Source organism: Orcinus orca, chromosome 9, assembly GCF_937001465.1.
Source record: "Orcinus orca chromosome 9, mOrcOrc1.1, whole genome shotgun sequence".
NCBI classification, from domain to species: domain Eukaryota; kingdom Metazoa; phylum Chordata; class Mammalia; order Artiodactyla; family Delphinidae; genus Orcinus; species Orcinus orca.
This window is the reverse complement of record NC_064567.1, coordinates 96,269,915-96,284,919: the sequence shown is the minus strand read 5'-3', so window position 1 is coordinate 96,284,919 and position 15,005 is coordinate 96,269,915. Positions and strand designations below refer to the sequence as shown.

General features: G+C 46.2%; 1 protein-coding gene across 2 annotated transcripts in view; it reads left to right on the top strand.

Annotated features, from left to right (window-relative positions):
* The window catches only part of LOC101277389 (unconventional myosin-Ig), a 275,011-nt gene extending 262,414 nt beyond the window's left edge, over nt 1-12,597 (top strand). For both annotated transcript variants that reach the window (XM_049714659.1, XM_004283012.4), the window contains 9 exons: nt 6,519-6,709; nt 6,873-6,997; nt 7,591-7,717; nt 7,882-7,937; nt 9,060-9,210; nt 9,420-9,651; nt 9,810-9,923; nt 10,001-10,163; nt 12,023-12,597. In XM_049714659.1, the coding sequence (XP_049570616.1) occupies nt 6,519-6,709; nt 6,873-6,997; nt 7,591-7,717; nt 7,882-7,937; nt 9,060-9,210; nt 9,420-9,651; nt 9,810-9,923; nt 10,001-10,163; nt 12,023-12,222 (1,359 nt within the window). In that variant the 3' untranslated portion in view covers nt 12,223-12,597. The remainder of the gene's footprint in view (nt 1-6,518; nt 6,710-6,872; nt 6,998-7,590; nt 7,718-7,881; nt 7,938-9,059; nt 9,211-9,419; nt 9,652-9,809; nt 9,924-10,000; nt 10,164-12,022) is intronic.
* The last annotated feature ends 2,408 nt before the right edge of the window (nt 12,598-15,005 follow it).

The window sequence follows — 15,005 nt, the reverse complement described above, 5'->3', positions numbered from 1 at the left end:
TAAAGTCTAATTTGTCTATTTTTCTGTCCGTTAACTGTGCCTTTAGTGTCATATTCAAGAATAAATCTTTGCCAGGAGTTCCCTAATGGTCTAGTGGTTAGGACTCTGGGCTTTTGCTGCCAGGGCCCGGGTTCAGTCCCTGGCTGGGGAACTGAGATCCCGCAAGCCTTGTGGCATGGCCAAAAACAACAACAACAACAACAACAAACCAATAAATCATTGCCAAATCCAATGTACTGAAGTTTTCCCCCTGTTTTATTCCGAGTTTTGTAGTTTTAACTCGTAAATTTAGATCCATTTTGGGTTGATTTATATATATATTTATGTATATTTTTGAAGGTCCAACTTCATTCTTTTGCATGTAGATATCCAGTTTCCCCAGCACCATTTGTTGGTGGGAATGGTCTTGGCTCCCTTGTCAAAAATCATTTGACCATATATGTGAGGGTTTAATTCTAGGCTTTCTGTTCTATTCCATTGGTCTATGTGTCTGTCTTTGTGCCAGTACCACACTGTTTTTTTTGTTTTTTTTGTTTTTTTGCGGTACACGGGCCTCTCACTGTTGTGGCCTCTCCCGTTGTGGAGCACAGGCTCTGGACGCGCAGGCTCAGCGGCCATGGCTCACGGGCCTAGCTGCTCCGCGGCATGTGGGATCTTCCCGGACCGGGGCACGAACCCGTGTCTGCTGCATCGGCAGGCAGACTCTCAACCACTGTGCCACCAGGGAAGCCCCAAAATTTCACTTTTTTTTTTTTTTTTTTTTTTGCAGTCACACTGTTTTGATTATTGTATCTTTGTGGTAAATTTTAAAATCAGGAAATATGAGTCATTCAACTTTGTTCTTCTTTGCCAAGATTATTTAATATTTGGGGTCCCTTGAGATTCCAGTATGAATTTTAGGATGGAGTTTTGTATTTATGCCAAAAAATCATTGGGATTTTGAGAGGGATTTCATTGAATCTATAGGTTGCTTTGGGTACTATTGACATCTTAACAATATTAAATATTCCAGCTCATGAATATTGGATGTCTTTCAATTTCTGTCTTCTTTAATTTCTTTCAGCAATGTTTTTTAGTTTTCAGTGTATAAGTCTTTCACCTCCTCGGTGAAGTTAATTCCTAAGTATTTTATGGTGCTATAGTAAATGGAATTGTTTTCTTAATTTCCTTTTTGGATTACTCATTGCTCACGTATAGAAATACAACTGATTTTTGTGTGTTAATTTTGTAACCTACAATTCTGCTGAATTTATTAGTTCTAACGGGTTTTATCTGGTGGATCTTTAAAGTTTTATATATGTATATAAGATCATGTATTTTATGAGCAGAGATAATTTTACTTGCTTTCCAGTTTAGATGCCTTTAATTTCTTTTCCTTGCCTAACTGCTCTGACTACAACTTCCAGTATTATGTTGAATAGAAGTGGTGAAAGCAGGCATCCTTATCTTGTTCTCAATCTTAGAGGAAATTCTTTCAGTTTTTCACCACTGAGTATGATATTAGCTGTGGGATTTTCATATCTATGGCTTTTATCATGTTGAGGAACTCTGCTGTACTCCTGCTTTTCTGAGTTTTTTTTTTTCATAAAAGGATGTGGAATTCTTTTTTTTTTTGTCCACGCTGCACGGCTTGCAGGATATTAGTTCCTCAACCAGGGGTCGAACCCGGGCCACAGCAGTGAAAGGGCTGAGTCCTAACCACTGGACTGCCAGGGAATTCCTAGGGTGTGGGATTTTGTCAAAAGTTTTTCTGCATCAGTTGAGATGATCATGTGATTTTCTCTTCATTCTATTAATGTGGTGTATTACATTGACTGATTTTCATGTGTTGAACCACTCTTGAATTCTGAGATAAATCCCATTTGGTCACAGTGTATAACCCTTTTAAAATATTGTTGAACTCACTTTGCTAGTATTTTGTTGAGGATTTTTTTTCATCAATATTCATAAGGGATATTTGTCTGTAGTCTTTCTTTTCATGTAGTGTCTTTGTCTGGCTTTGGTATTAGGGCAATGCTGGCCTTATAGAATGAGCTAAAGGTGTTTCCTCCTCTTCAATTATTTGGAAGAGTTTGAGGAGTATTGGTGTTAATTCTTCTTAAAATGTTTGGTAGAATTCACCAGTGAAGTCATCAGGTACAGGGCTTTTCTATGTTGAGTTGATTTTTGAAAATGGATTCAAACTCCTTACTAGTTATGGGTCTATTCAGATTTTCTATTTCTTCTTTTCACAGTGTTGGTAGGCTCTGTGTTTCTCGGAATTTGTCCATTTCATCTAGGTTATCCAATTTGTTCGCATACAATTGGTCATAGTACTTACTTACAATTCCTTTTATTTCTGTAGAATCAGTAGTTGTGTCCCCACTTTCAATTCAGATTTAGTAATTTGAGTCTTTTCTTTTTTTCTTAGTCGAGGTAAGTAAATCTTTGTTGCTTTTGTTAAACTTTTTGAAGAACCAATTCTTGGTTTCATTGATTGTCTATATTGTTTTCCTGTTCTCTATTTTATTTATCTCTGCTCCAATCTTTATTATTTCTTTTGTCTTGGCAGCTTTGTGTTTAGTCATTTTTTTTTTTCTGTTTCTATAAGTTGTATAGTTAGGATGATGACTTGAGATCTTTCTTCTTTTTTACTGTGAACATTTATAGCTATAAATTTCCTCCTTAGCACTACTTTCACTGCATCCCATAAGTGTTGGCATGTTATGTTTTCATTTTCATTCATCTGTAAATTTCTAATTTCCTTTCTGATTTGTTCTTTGACCCACTGGTTGTTTAAGAGTGTGATGTATAATTTCTACAAGTTTGTGAATTTTTCAGTTTTCCTTCTGTTATTGATTTCTAACTTCATGTAGTCGTGGTCTGAGAATATACATAATATGATAACTATCTTTTTAAATGTTGAGATCTAATATGTGGCCAAACACATGGTTTATCCTGGAGAATGTTCCATGTGTATTTGAGAGGAATATGTATTTTGTTGTTGTTGGGGAGAGTTTCTGCATATGTCTGTTAGATTTAGTTGGTTTATTGTGTTGTTCGAGCCCTCTATTTCCTTAATTGTCTTCTGTCTGTGTGTCCTACCATTATTGACACTGGAGTATTGAACTCTCCTACTATTATTGTAGAACTTTCTATTTCTCCCTTCATTTCTATCAAGTTTTGCTTCATAGATTTTGATGGTCATTCATTAGGTGTATAACTGTTTATACACACTTACTCTTGCTTTGTTGAATCTTTTATTAATATATAATGTTCTTCTTTGTCTTTCGTAACCTTTTTATTTAAAGTCTATTTTACCTGGTAGTAGGATAGCCACCTCTCCTTTGGCTACTATTTGCATGGAATATCTTTTTTCTATACTTTCACTTTCAACCTGTGGGCAACTTTGGATATCAAGTGAGTCTCTTATAGACATCATGTAGTCGGATCATGTTTTCCTTATCCATTCTGTTAACCTCTGACTTCTTTCTGGAGAGAGTCGTCTATTTACATGTAAAGTAAGTACTGATAAGGAAAGACTTACTTATGTCATTGAGCTATTTGTTTTCTATATACCTTATAGCTTTTTTGTCTCTCATTTCCTGCATTACTATCTTCTTTTTGTTTAGTTGATAGTGAAATGCTTAAATTCCTTTCCCATTTCCTTTTGTGTATATTCCATGGCTATTTTCTTTGTGGTTACCAGGGAGATTACATTAAATATCCTAAAATTTGTTGAATGTATCCTAGTTTAACATGAATTACATAGAAAAAATCTGTTCCTATACAGTTCCTTTCCATTTCTTTTTAGTCATTGCTATCACAAAATTACATCTTTATGTACTGTGTATCCAAAAATGCAGACTAATCATTTTTTATATATTAGTCTCTTAAGTTATGTAGAAATAAAAAAATGGAGTTACAAACCAAAGTTACAATAAAACTAGCTTTTATAATTTTCGATGTATTTACCTTTACCAGTGATCTTCATTTCTTTATATGGCTTTGAGTTATACCCTAGCATCCTTTCATTTCAACTTGAAAGACTCCTTTTAGTGCTTCTTGCAGGACAGGTCTTGTGGCAACAAACTCCTTCTGCACTTGTTTATCTGGTAATGTCTTAATCTTCCCCTCATTTCTGAAGTACGGTTTTGCCAGAAGTAGGATTCTTGGTTGACAGTTTTTTCCCCTTAAGTACTTTGAGTATACAAACCCACCACCTTCTGGCCTTCAAGTTTTCTAATAAGAACTGTGCTTATAATCTTATTTGGGATCCTTTGTATATGATAAGCTGCTTCTCTTTTGTTGCTTTCAAAATTCACTTTTTGTCTTTATCTTTCAACAGCTGAATTGTAATGTGCCTTGGTGTGGGTCTCTTTGAGTTTATCCTACTTGGAGTTTGTTAAGCTTCTTGGATGTTTATATTCATATCTTTCATCAGATTTATGAAATTTTGGCTGTTATTTCTTCAAATAATCTTTCTTCCTCTTTCTTTCTCTCTCTTCTCTTTCTGGGATTCCCATGATGCGTATGTTGGTCTGCTTGATGATGTCCCACAGGTTCATTTTTCTTTATTCTTTTTTCTTTCTCTTCTTCACTTGGTAATTTCAATTGTCCTATCTTCATGTTTGGTAATTCTTCTTCTGACTGCTCAAATATGCTTTTGAATCCCTATAGTGAATTGTTTATTTAATTATTGTACTTTTCAGCCCCAGAATTTCTTTTTGGTTCTCTTTTATGTTTTCTCTTTATTGATCATTCCATTTTGTTCATACATCGTTTTCTTGACTTTGTCCATATGTTATTTTAGCTCTTTGAGCATCTCTAAGATCATTGTTTTAAAGTCTCTGTCTAATAAATCCATTGTCTGGTCTTTCTTAGGGATGGTGTCTGTTGATTAATTTTTGTTCCTAGGTATGGGCCATATCTTTCTGAGTCTTTGTATGTTTTATGATTTTCGTTGTTATTGTTGTTGAAAAATGGACATTTGAGAGTCCACAGTAACTCTAGAGATCAGATTCTCTTCCTTCCCCAGGGTTTGCTTATTTATTTATTTATTTTTATAAATTTATTTATTTGTTTTTATTTTTGGCTGTGTTGGGTCTTTGTTGCTGTGCGTGGCCTTTCTCTAGTTGCAGTGAGCGGGGGCTACTCTTCATTGTGGTGCGCGGGCTTCTTATTGTCATGGCTTCTCTTGTTGCAGAACACGGGCTCTAGGTGCATGGGCTTCAGTAGTTGTGGCACGCGGGCTCTAGACTGCAGGCTCAGTAGTTGTGGCACATGGGCTTAGTTGCTCTGTGGCATGTGGGATCCTCCTGGGCCAGGGTCAAACCCATATCCCCTGCATTGGCAGGTGGATTCTCCACCACTGCGCCATCAGGGAAGCCCTATTTATTTATTTTTAAAAACTTAATTGTTACTGATGTCTCTGTCATGGAGATCAGCCTGAGATGTAAAGTTAAAGTCTTTCCAGATCTTTTCTGAGCCTTCACCTTTCCCTGGGCATGAGCAGTGACTGTTTAAATTCCCCTGTATTTGTGGTTGATTTTGAGTGTCATGTTTCTTAAAGGTCCGGCTCTCAAAAGGAGAAAAAGGGAGATATGAAGGGGAAAAACAATAAATCAAGCACTTGCTCTCTAAATATCTTGGAAGTAACTTCAGCTTGAGGTGAAGGTTTTAATGGTGCCTGACTCTGTGTCTGCTCTACGGATATCAGAAGCAGCAATGAGTGATCAGAACACATATCCTTGATATTTAAGAGATGGGCCTTATAGCCTACCCTGGATCCTGCAAGCTGTGTGCAAACTGTTCCTGGAATGTGTGCCTGGCTGCCTGCTTCAGGCTGGGAGGATAAAGGATGAGTAGCCAGTACCATGCTAAGAACCATCCAAGCCTTTCTCTGGAAGCTTCAAGCCCTCAATCGACCCCAGAATTCCAGAATAGTTACATCAGACAGATTCTGCCAGTGCAGTTGGAGTCTAGGTGGAGAGGTGGAATCCTGGTTCTTCCTATTCCAACATCATCCCTGATGTCACTTTGAGGTTTTACGTTATAGGAGAAGGGAACAGGCCATGCAGATGCCTGGCACATGGCCTTTAGGGTGTGCACATGGGTGTTTACATGTGCGTGTCTGTGCAGTCTGTGGTCACTTGTTAGACTGTGGCTGTACCAAACTGGGGATGATAAGAAGGGGTAAAATTATGTGTATATGTTTGTGTGTGTGTCAGAGTGTGTTCATGCAGGCTGGCATGTGATGCTCTGTGCATGTACCTCCATGAGTGTGTTCTGTGATTATACCTGGATGTGTAATTATACCTGTAATTATACCTGGATGTGTGTGCCTTGGAGTGTGTACCTCCATGGGCACACCTCTGACCATGTACATCTGTAATGGAACCGTACGTGTGACTCTGTGAGCATGTATCTCTGTACCCCTGTGAGCATGCACCTCTGTGTGTGTACCTCTTGAGCATTTGCTGGAGTGAGGCTCTTGGGGTGTGTCTGGCCCTGGCCTCACTGACTGTCCTCTGTTCCAGGACTCGTACCTGCTTGACTATTTCCTCTTTCTGAACCGCTACTTTGAGGTGGGGGTCCCAGTCTACTTTGTAACCACTGGGGGCTACAACTTCTCCAGTGAGGCAGGTTTGAACGCCATCTGCTCCAGCGCAGGCTGCAACAACTTCTCCTTAACCCAGAAGATCCAGTACGCTGCCGAGTTCCCTGATGAGTGAGTGCCCCAGCCCACCCCTGTCTGTCCCCCTACCCTGCTCTGCTGCCCACCTGCTGCCATGTGCCTGGGGAGGCCCAGAGTGAAGGTTGGACCGTAGGAAGGACCCGCCGCAGCCTGCCTGTGTGGTCCTGTCCCTTGAGCTCCTCTCCCCGACACTCAGGTCTTACCTGGCCATCCCTGCCTCCTCCTGGGTGGACGACTTCATTGACTGGCTGTCCTCACCTTCCTGCTGCCGCCTTTATGTCTTTGGCCCCAATAAAGATGAGTTCTGCCCCTCGACTGTCAGTGAGTATGGGGCCTCTGGGGGCTCAGGGCCCACTACATCTTGGGGAAACTGGGGCTAGAAAAAGGAGAGGACTGGTGGAGGATCTCTTAGCCCCTCCCGCTCTTCGGCAGGGTCAGTCGGGGCGGGGGGGTCCCGTCTTGGTGCACAGGTGTGGGGGACTGCACCCGTATGTGTGGACGCCCAGCTGGCCCACCAGGCAATCACCCCCTCATGCCCCTGCTGAGTTGTGCCCACACCCGCTGGGCAGGCTGCTGCTCACATGCCGAGGGAGTCGAGTGAGAGCTGGGGTCGGCACGTGGCCCTACCCCGGAGCAGCTGCGCTTGTAGGCGGGGTGGGGAGGCCCCGTGGTGGCTGCTTCTCTGTCCCAAACTTCTCTTCCTCACTTGCTCATAGGTACCAGCTGTTTCCATAACTGAGAGGGGAACTCCTCCCATAGTTAGAGACAAACGCAAATCTCTCCAGAAGTACCCATGCCTGTTGCGGCAGTGGCAGTGCGTGGGGATCATGATGGGAAAGGACCACAAGGTGGGCAGTGGGGGCGCTGACTGGCCTTGTGGGTGCCGCCACCTGGAGCCTCTGCTCTCTCTGCAGACTCCCTGGCCTGCTTGAAGAACTGCATGAGACACACAGCAGGGTCTGTCCGGCCATCAGTGGAGCAGTTCCACAAGTATCTTCCCTGGTTCCTGAAAGATGAGCCCAACATCAAATGTCCCAAAGGGTAGGCTGGGGTGGCGGGTCCACCAGGGAGGACAGCTGTGTGGGCGCCCAAGGCAGGGGCACAGAGGGGCAGGAGGCAGTGTGGGTTCTCTGGGAGTGGCCATAGGCCAGGCACACGGAGGGGGCCCGATCCTTGGCTAACCTGCTCTGGTCTTCTCCCTGCAGCGGCCTGGCAGCGTACAGCACCTCCGTGAATTTGGGCCCAGATGGGCAGGTCTTAGGTAAGCACGGCCTCGACTGGAGGGGAAGACCAGAGTCAGCTGCTCCAGGGGCCCCACGAGTCCCAGGGAACAGCTCCATCTCGAACCTTCTCTCCTTCCTCCTTTATGGGGGACTTCTAACTGCCCTGGCCCTATCTTCAGAGGTCACGTTGCCCAGCTCCACATCCTCAGACTTTACCCCATTTCTGCCCTGCTTCCTTCTCCCCACCCCCAAATCCAAGGTCAGTGTGACGTTCATGGACTTTTCAGTGGCTGATGCCACACCCGGGAGCCACCCACATCCTCTTCTCTCAGGCACAAGTCACACCCAGATGTGGGCAGTGGGCAGCTGGTTAAATGAATGACTATTGACTTACCCAGTGGGTGCCCTGATGCACAGCTCTGTTAAGTCAGCTGTTTCCATTTTTCTGACTCCCTTTCTGGTCCTTTCCTATAGGAATATGTACATTGGAAAAGTAATTAAATGAATTTTAAAAATCCAATGCATGTTTTGAAACCATACAGAGCAGCGTTTGGGTTCATCTGGGAGATCCCTTCTTTTTTTTTTCTTTTCTTAATTTAATTTTATTTTTGGCTGCGTTGGGTCTTCGTTGCTGCGCACGGGCTTTCTCTAGTTGTGGTGAGAGGGGGGTACTCTTCCTTGCGGTGCTTGGGCTTCTCGTTGCAGTGGCTTCTTTTGTTGTGGAGCACAGGCTCTAGGCACGTGGGCTTCAGTAGCTGTGGTGCATGGACTCAGTAGTTGTGGCTCATAGGCTCTAGAGTGCAGGCTCAGTAGTTGTGGCACACGGGCTTAGCTGCTCTGCGGCATGTGGGATCTTCCTGGACCAGGGCTGTAACCCGTGTCCTCTGCATTGGCAGACGGATTCTTAACCACTGCGCCACCAGGAAGTCCTGGGAGATCTCTGCAAGCTCTGTCCTTCAGAGGCAGGGCTGGGACTTGAGTCTTGCACGGCAGTAGGACCAGCTGCAGAGTTTGCAGGACTGGGGCCAAACCAACATGCTGGGCCCTTTGCTCAAAATGTATTAAGAATTCCCAAATGGTGGCGGCAGAGCCCTGAACCCAGCCGGGCGCTATCCCTTGGGGGTTCTGAGGGCACCTGGCACAGGCTCTGACCTTTGCAGCCTCGCGGTTCATGGCCTACCACAAGCCGCTGAAGAACTCTCAGGATTACACGGAGGCTCTGCGGGCAGCTCGGGCGCTGGCAGCCAACATCACCGCCGACCTGCGGAAGGTGCCGGGCACCGACCCAGACTTCGAGGTCTTCCCTTACACGTGAGTCCCTGGGCACTGGGATGCAGGGAGGTGGGCCCGGGTGAGGGTGCTGGGCTGGTGAGGGCGGCTGCTGGGTGGGGATGGGCTGCAGCAGGGAGGCTCGGGCTGCACCTGGGCCCGGGCCCCCCGACACCCTCCCCTAGCTGCATGCTCATCCTGAAGTGGGCGTGGGAAGCCATGGAGCGGTGACTGTGCCCTGCGACCCGCAGGATCACCAACGTGTTCTATGAGCAGTACCTGACCGTGGTCCCTGAGGGGCTCTTCATGCTCACCGTCTGCCTGCTGCCCACCTTCGCTGTCTGCTGCTTCCTGCTGGGCATGGACATCTGCTCTGGCCTCCTCAACCTGTTCTCCATCATCATGATCCTGGTGGACACTGTGGGCTTCATGACCCTGTGGGATATCAGCTACAATGCTGTGTCCCTCATCAACCTGGTCACGGTAACCTGCTGGCCGAAGGGGCGGGGCTCCAGGGCAGGAGGGGTGCTGGCCTCATAGGACGACCCCAGCTCTTTCTAGAGTCTAGGTGCTGCCCGCTGGTCTGGGTGGAGACCCCTGCCCCCACCCTTTTGTGGCTGAATCCCCCTCTCTCCCCACAGGCGGTGGGCATCTCTGTGGAGTTCGTGTCCCATATCACCCGCTCCTTTGCCATCAGCACCAAGCCCACGCGGCTTGAGAGGGCCAAGGAGGCCACCATCTCCATGGGCAGCGCGGTGAGTGGATGGGCTGCCTCACCTAGCCCTCGGCCGGCTGCCCCGTGCCCAGCCTGACGCCCACCTGTGACCCCCAGGTGTTCGCAGGAGTGGCCATGACCAACCTGCCCGGCATCCTCGTCCTGGGCCTGGCCAAGGCGCAGCTCATCCAGATCTTCTTCTTCCGCCTCAACCTCCTCATCACTGTGCTGGGCCTGCTGCATGGCCTGGTCTTCCTGCCGGTCGTCCTCAGCTACCTGGGTGAGCGCCTGGGCTCCTCTGACACTGCCAGGCCCCTCCCTCATGACTCCAGGCCACAGGCAAAATGCCATGAACACACACAGCCCTGCTTACTCGGGACAGTCACTGCCCAGATTGTGAGCACACAGTTCCTCCTGGCTTGGAAAAACTGGGGTCTTTCACTTAACATGTGAAAACATCTTTTTTTTTTTTTTGTCAGATGTGTGTTTCAAACACTTTCAGTGGCCGTATGGTCTGTGCTGTGTGCTGTTGAACTTTTGATCGTGACTTTCAGCAGGAAATATATTTTCACACTGAGAGGTGATGTGTACCGGCACGGACACGGACAGGCAGAGTAGAACAAGCATTTCACAAAATGACACTGCCGGAGAAGCCTTGGATATTTTCTGTTCTAGTCTATCATTGATTTTTAAAAAAATGCTGGCGTTATCTGCGAAATTGATTTCATGACTCATTCATGGGTGACTCCTTGCAGTCGAAAAACATATCCTCTACTATGGATCAGCCACAAACCATTTAACCAGCTCCCAGCTGCTGGACATTAGACTATTTCTGACTGTCCATGTTATTGCCAGTGCCGTGATGACCATCCTTGTGGCTGAATCTTTGACCTCATCCTCCAATATTTCCTGGAGAAAGTCCAGTCTGTGAATGTTGATTATTCATGCCAATGGTTAACGCCCTCCAGCAAGTTTTATCATTTAAACTCCTATCAGCAACACGTGCATTTCTGTTTCCTCATTGTTGAGCACAGTCATTTACACACCCCGTCCCCCAAAAGAGATTTTTTTTTTTGGTCGCGCTGGGCGGCTTGCGGGACCTTCGTTCCCGAACAGGGATTGCACCCGTGCTCTCGGCAGTGAAAGCACGGAGTCCTGACCGCTGGACCACCAGGGAATTCCACCACCCCACCCCCACAGAGATTTAAACTGGGCCCGCAGGACGAAGCGTCCCCCCTGTTACGGTGGGCAAGCTGAGAGCAGTTCAATGCTGCACCATTCCCTGACACCCGGAATAATAACAATGGTAATTTTAGAGAAAACATTTACAGAAGGGTGTGTTTGTGCTCTAATATATGTGCACTAATCGTCTTATCACCTCTGGAGGTAGGTGATGTTTTCATCCCCATTTCACCGATGAGGAAACTGAGACTCCCACCCCAGTCACAGAGCTGGTCACACGCAGTGTATCTGGAGGCCACACAGCTCCAGCACCCCTACCCAAGGCACCAGCATCTTGTAGAAACTTCCTGACCCCCTTTGGAAGAGGAGAGTGTATTGGGGATGGTGGGTGGCGAGGAGGACAGCCCCAGGGGTCACCCAGTTGGGGAGCTACAGGTCCCACAGGTCGTGGCCACCCCTTGGAGATTCCGAGTGGCCGGGAGTGAGGAAGGAGCTCGCAGGTCCTGCCCCCTCAGAGTGGCCTGGGATCTTGACAGAGAGGCGAGTGGCAGGCGCAGAGACCCCCGGGCCCCTCCCTGACCTGAGTCTGACAACAGAGTGAGGAACGGCTTCTCTCGGCAAGGAGCGCTTGCATAGGGTGTCCATGAAGAGAGGAGGGGGTGGCAGTCACAGGCCATGGGCGTCTGGGGGCTTCCCCTGCAAGATCCCCGGATGGCAGGGGTCTGCACTGGAAGGCAGGTGGGCCAGGGGCTGGGCGCAGATGGCGGCTGAAACGGCTACTGGCATTTAGGTGTAGGGTGGAGCGAGGGCTGGGGCGAGGGGCAGTGGTGGAGGTGGAGGGCTTCGGGCTTAGCTCTTGTTCTCGGGAACTTCCTTTTTAGGGCACAGCAAACGCCTGAGCCCCGCATCCAGCACACGCTTCCCTGACCGTGGTCCTCTGTACCTATCCCTCTGCAGGGCCTGATGTCAACCCAGCTCTGGTGCAGCTGCAGAAGCAGGAGGAGGAGGTGACTGCAGCCAAGGTGGCCTCCTGGTCAAAGCGCCCTGCCCCGACGAGCACGGCCAACAGTGTCCATGTCAACTACGGCTTTGAATGTCCTGACAAGAGCAAGGGTGGCCTGGGTAGCTCTCAGCCTCACAATAGGCAGAAGCTCTGATGGAGCCGGAGCCCCTGTCCAAGCTCACCGGCCCTGACCTGAGGGGCCATGAGGGCTCCTCTGTGGGGGTCCCTTGACCCATCCCCGCCCTCAGGGCCTGGGAGAGGCTGTCCCCACAGGAGTGCCCGCGACAGGTCACCCTCTGGCCATGAGGTCTCACCCACAGGGACACACGATTGTGATGGAGGTGGCGCGCGATGGCGTGGGTGTGATCTGGTCCTGACCCACCTCTTGAATTTGACGTGTGTCCTCCTCATGCAAGTTTTAAAACTTTAGTTCTGTGTATGTAAACATAGAATATTATTGCACATTTAAAAGTTTTCCTTAATCGATATTATACTTGACCTATCCTTTTGCAATGAGGTTTTTTTTTTTGCACGCAACATACATGTTTTTGATTTATTCATGTTGATACGTGGAGATCTAGTCCAATCATTTGAACTGCGACACAGCATTCCATTGTGTGAACGAACACGGTGTTTTTATCCATTGCCCAGCTAGTGGGCAATCACATTGTCCCCAATTATTTTTCTGCTATAAGTCCACAGTCACTTCTGTGGAATTCAGAGCTCCCAAAGCTCTGAAAACCTACTGTTTGTGTCTCTTTTTCTCCTGTAAGTTTGGGACAAACTCATTTGGTGGCAAAAACCGATCAGACAAGATGTATCTATTTATACTTTATAAATAGGATACTTACACTGTTCAACCAACTTGTTGTGAATAGTCATATATTTCAGTGCATTAATGAGTTTGATTTCGTGTTGCTGCCCCAGATCCTCCTGGGGTCTAATATCTAATGTACTGTAAGCATCAAATTACCTTTCTAAAAAATGTTCTAAATCCTGAAATTCAGCTCATTTGGTGGCAAAAACCGATCAGACAAGATGTATCTATTTATACTTTATAAATAGGATACTTACACTGTTCAACCAACTTGTTGTGAATAGTCATATATTTCAGTGCATTAATGAGTTTGATTTCGTGTTGCTGCCCCAGATCCTCCTGGGGTCTAATATCTAATGTACTGTAAGCATCAAATTACCTTTCTAAAAAATGTTCTAAATCCTGAAATTCAGCTCACCTATGGGATTTCAGGTATGGAACCATGGACCTTTGTGCTGAGTACGTGCTTACACGTCTCCTATCTATGTGTGGGGCGCTACCATCGCTGTAGCACTGAACGGCATACAGTCAAATGCCTCCCAGAGAGGTTGCCCTGTTCACACCAGCGGTGGATGAGGGTGCCTCTCTCCCTGCACCAATACCAACAAAACGCTCCACTTACTTTTGAGAGGCAGGAGGGTACGATTATGGATGACTATCCCTTTTTTAAAAACACTTTTTTAAAAGAAGACTTTTAAATTTTAGAATAGTTTTACAGAAAAATTACAAAGATAGTACAGAGAGTTTCTGTATGCCCCCCACCCAGTTTACCCTGCTAACATATTACATCAGTATAATACACTTGTCAGTGTACAATTAATGAACCAGTACTGATAATTACTACTAACTAAAGCCCATACTTTGTTTAGATTTCTGTAGCTTTTATCTAGTGTCCATTTTCTGTGCCAGGATCCCATCCAGGACACCACATAATACTCAGATGTTACGTCTACTTAGGCTCCTCTGGGCTGTGACAGTTTGTCAGACTCTCCTTTTCTTTGTTTTTGATGACCCGGACAGTTGAAGACTGGTCAGGCATTTTATAGAATGTCCTTCAAATGGGGTTTGTCTGGTGTTTCTCCTGATTAAACTAGGGTGATGGGCTTTTGGGAGGGAGACCACAGAGGCAGAGCACCGTTCTCAGCATATCGTGCCAAGGGTGCCTGCAGTCGCCACCACTCATCGCTGTGATGCTGACTCTGACCACCTGGCTGAGGTTGCAACGGCCAGGCGTCTTCCCTGTACAGTTATCTTGCACCTGTTTCCACGCTGTGCTCTTTGGACGGAAGTCGCTATGCACAGCCCACACTTAAGGAGGGGGGAGTTATGTTCCACTTCCTGGCAGGTGGGGTGTTTACATAACTTATTCGGAACTCTTCTGAACAGGAAAATTGTCTATTCCTCTCCATTTATTTATTTATTCGGTATGATATCTATATCAGTATGGACTCACGGATACTCATTTTGTACTTTGGGTTCTAATATACTACTTTATTTGAGGCTCAAATTGTTCCACGTTTGGCCATTGGGAGCTCTTTCAATTGGCTCCTGGGTCCCTTTGGCATACTCCCATCACTGTGGAATTTTTTCCCCTTTTTGAGCACTTCCTTACTTTCTGGCATTATAAGATGATCCAGGCTCAACTTGTATATTTCTGCCCCAGTCCTAGAGTCAGTCGTTTCTCCCAGGAGTTCTAGCCCTTTTATTGGAGATGGGATTAGAAACCAGGATCTGGGTGTTCAGTGTGTGTGTTGCTGCTGGGGCATTGTTGCTTCTGGGTCCTCTCAGCTGAGAGAGCAAGGAAACGTGTGTACACTGACCCATGTACGTACACATTTCTATAAATATTGCTATATGTAGCCATCTGTATCTATATTAAGCTAAACAGGAGTTTATGCTGATGCCTCCACCTCTAACCCATAACCACGCGAATCATCCTAGACTGCTCTCTTGCTTATCTGTAGCTTCCCATGCCAATAGTGAGAAGCCCGGCTGTACCACCCTCACCATTTACATAATTGTTCATTTCCTCTGTACATATGTAGTAGTCTCAGAAATGATAACTCATATCCCTGTGGAAAACCACCTTAGAATCAAGTGTCTACTATGTACAGTTCCTT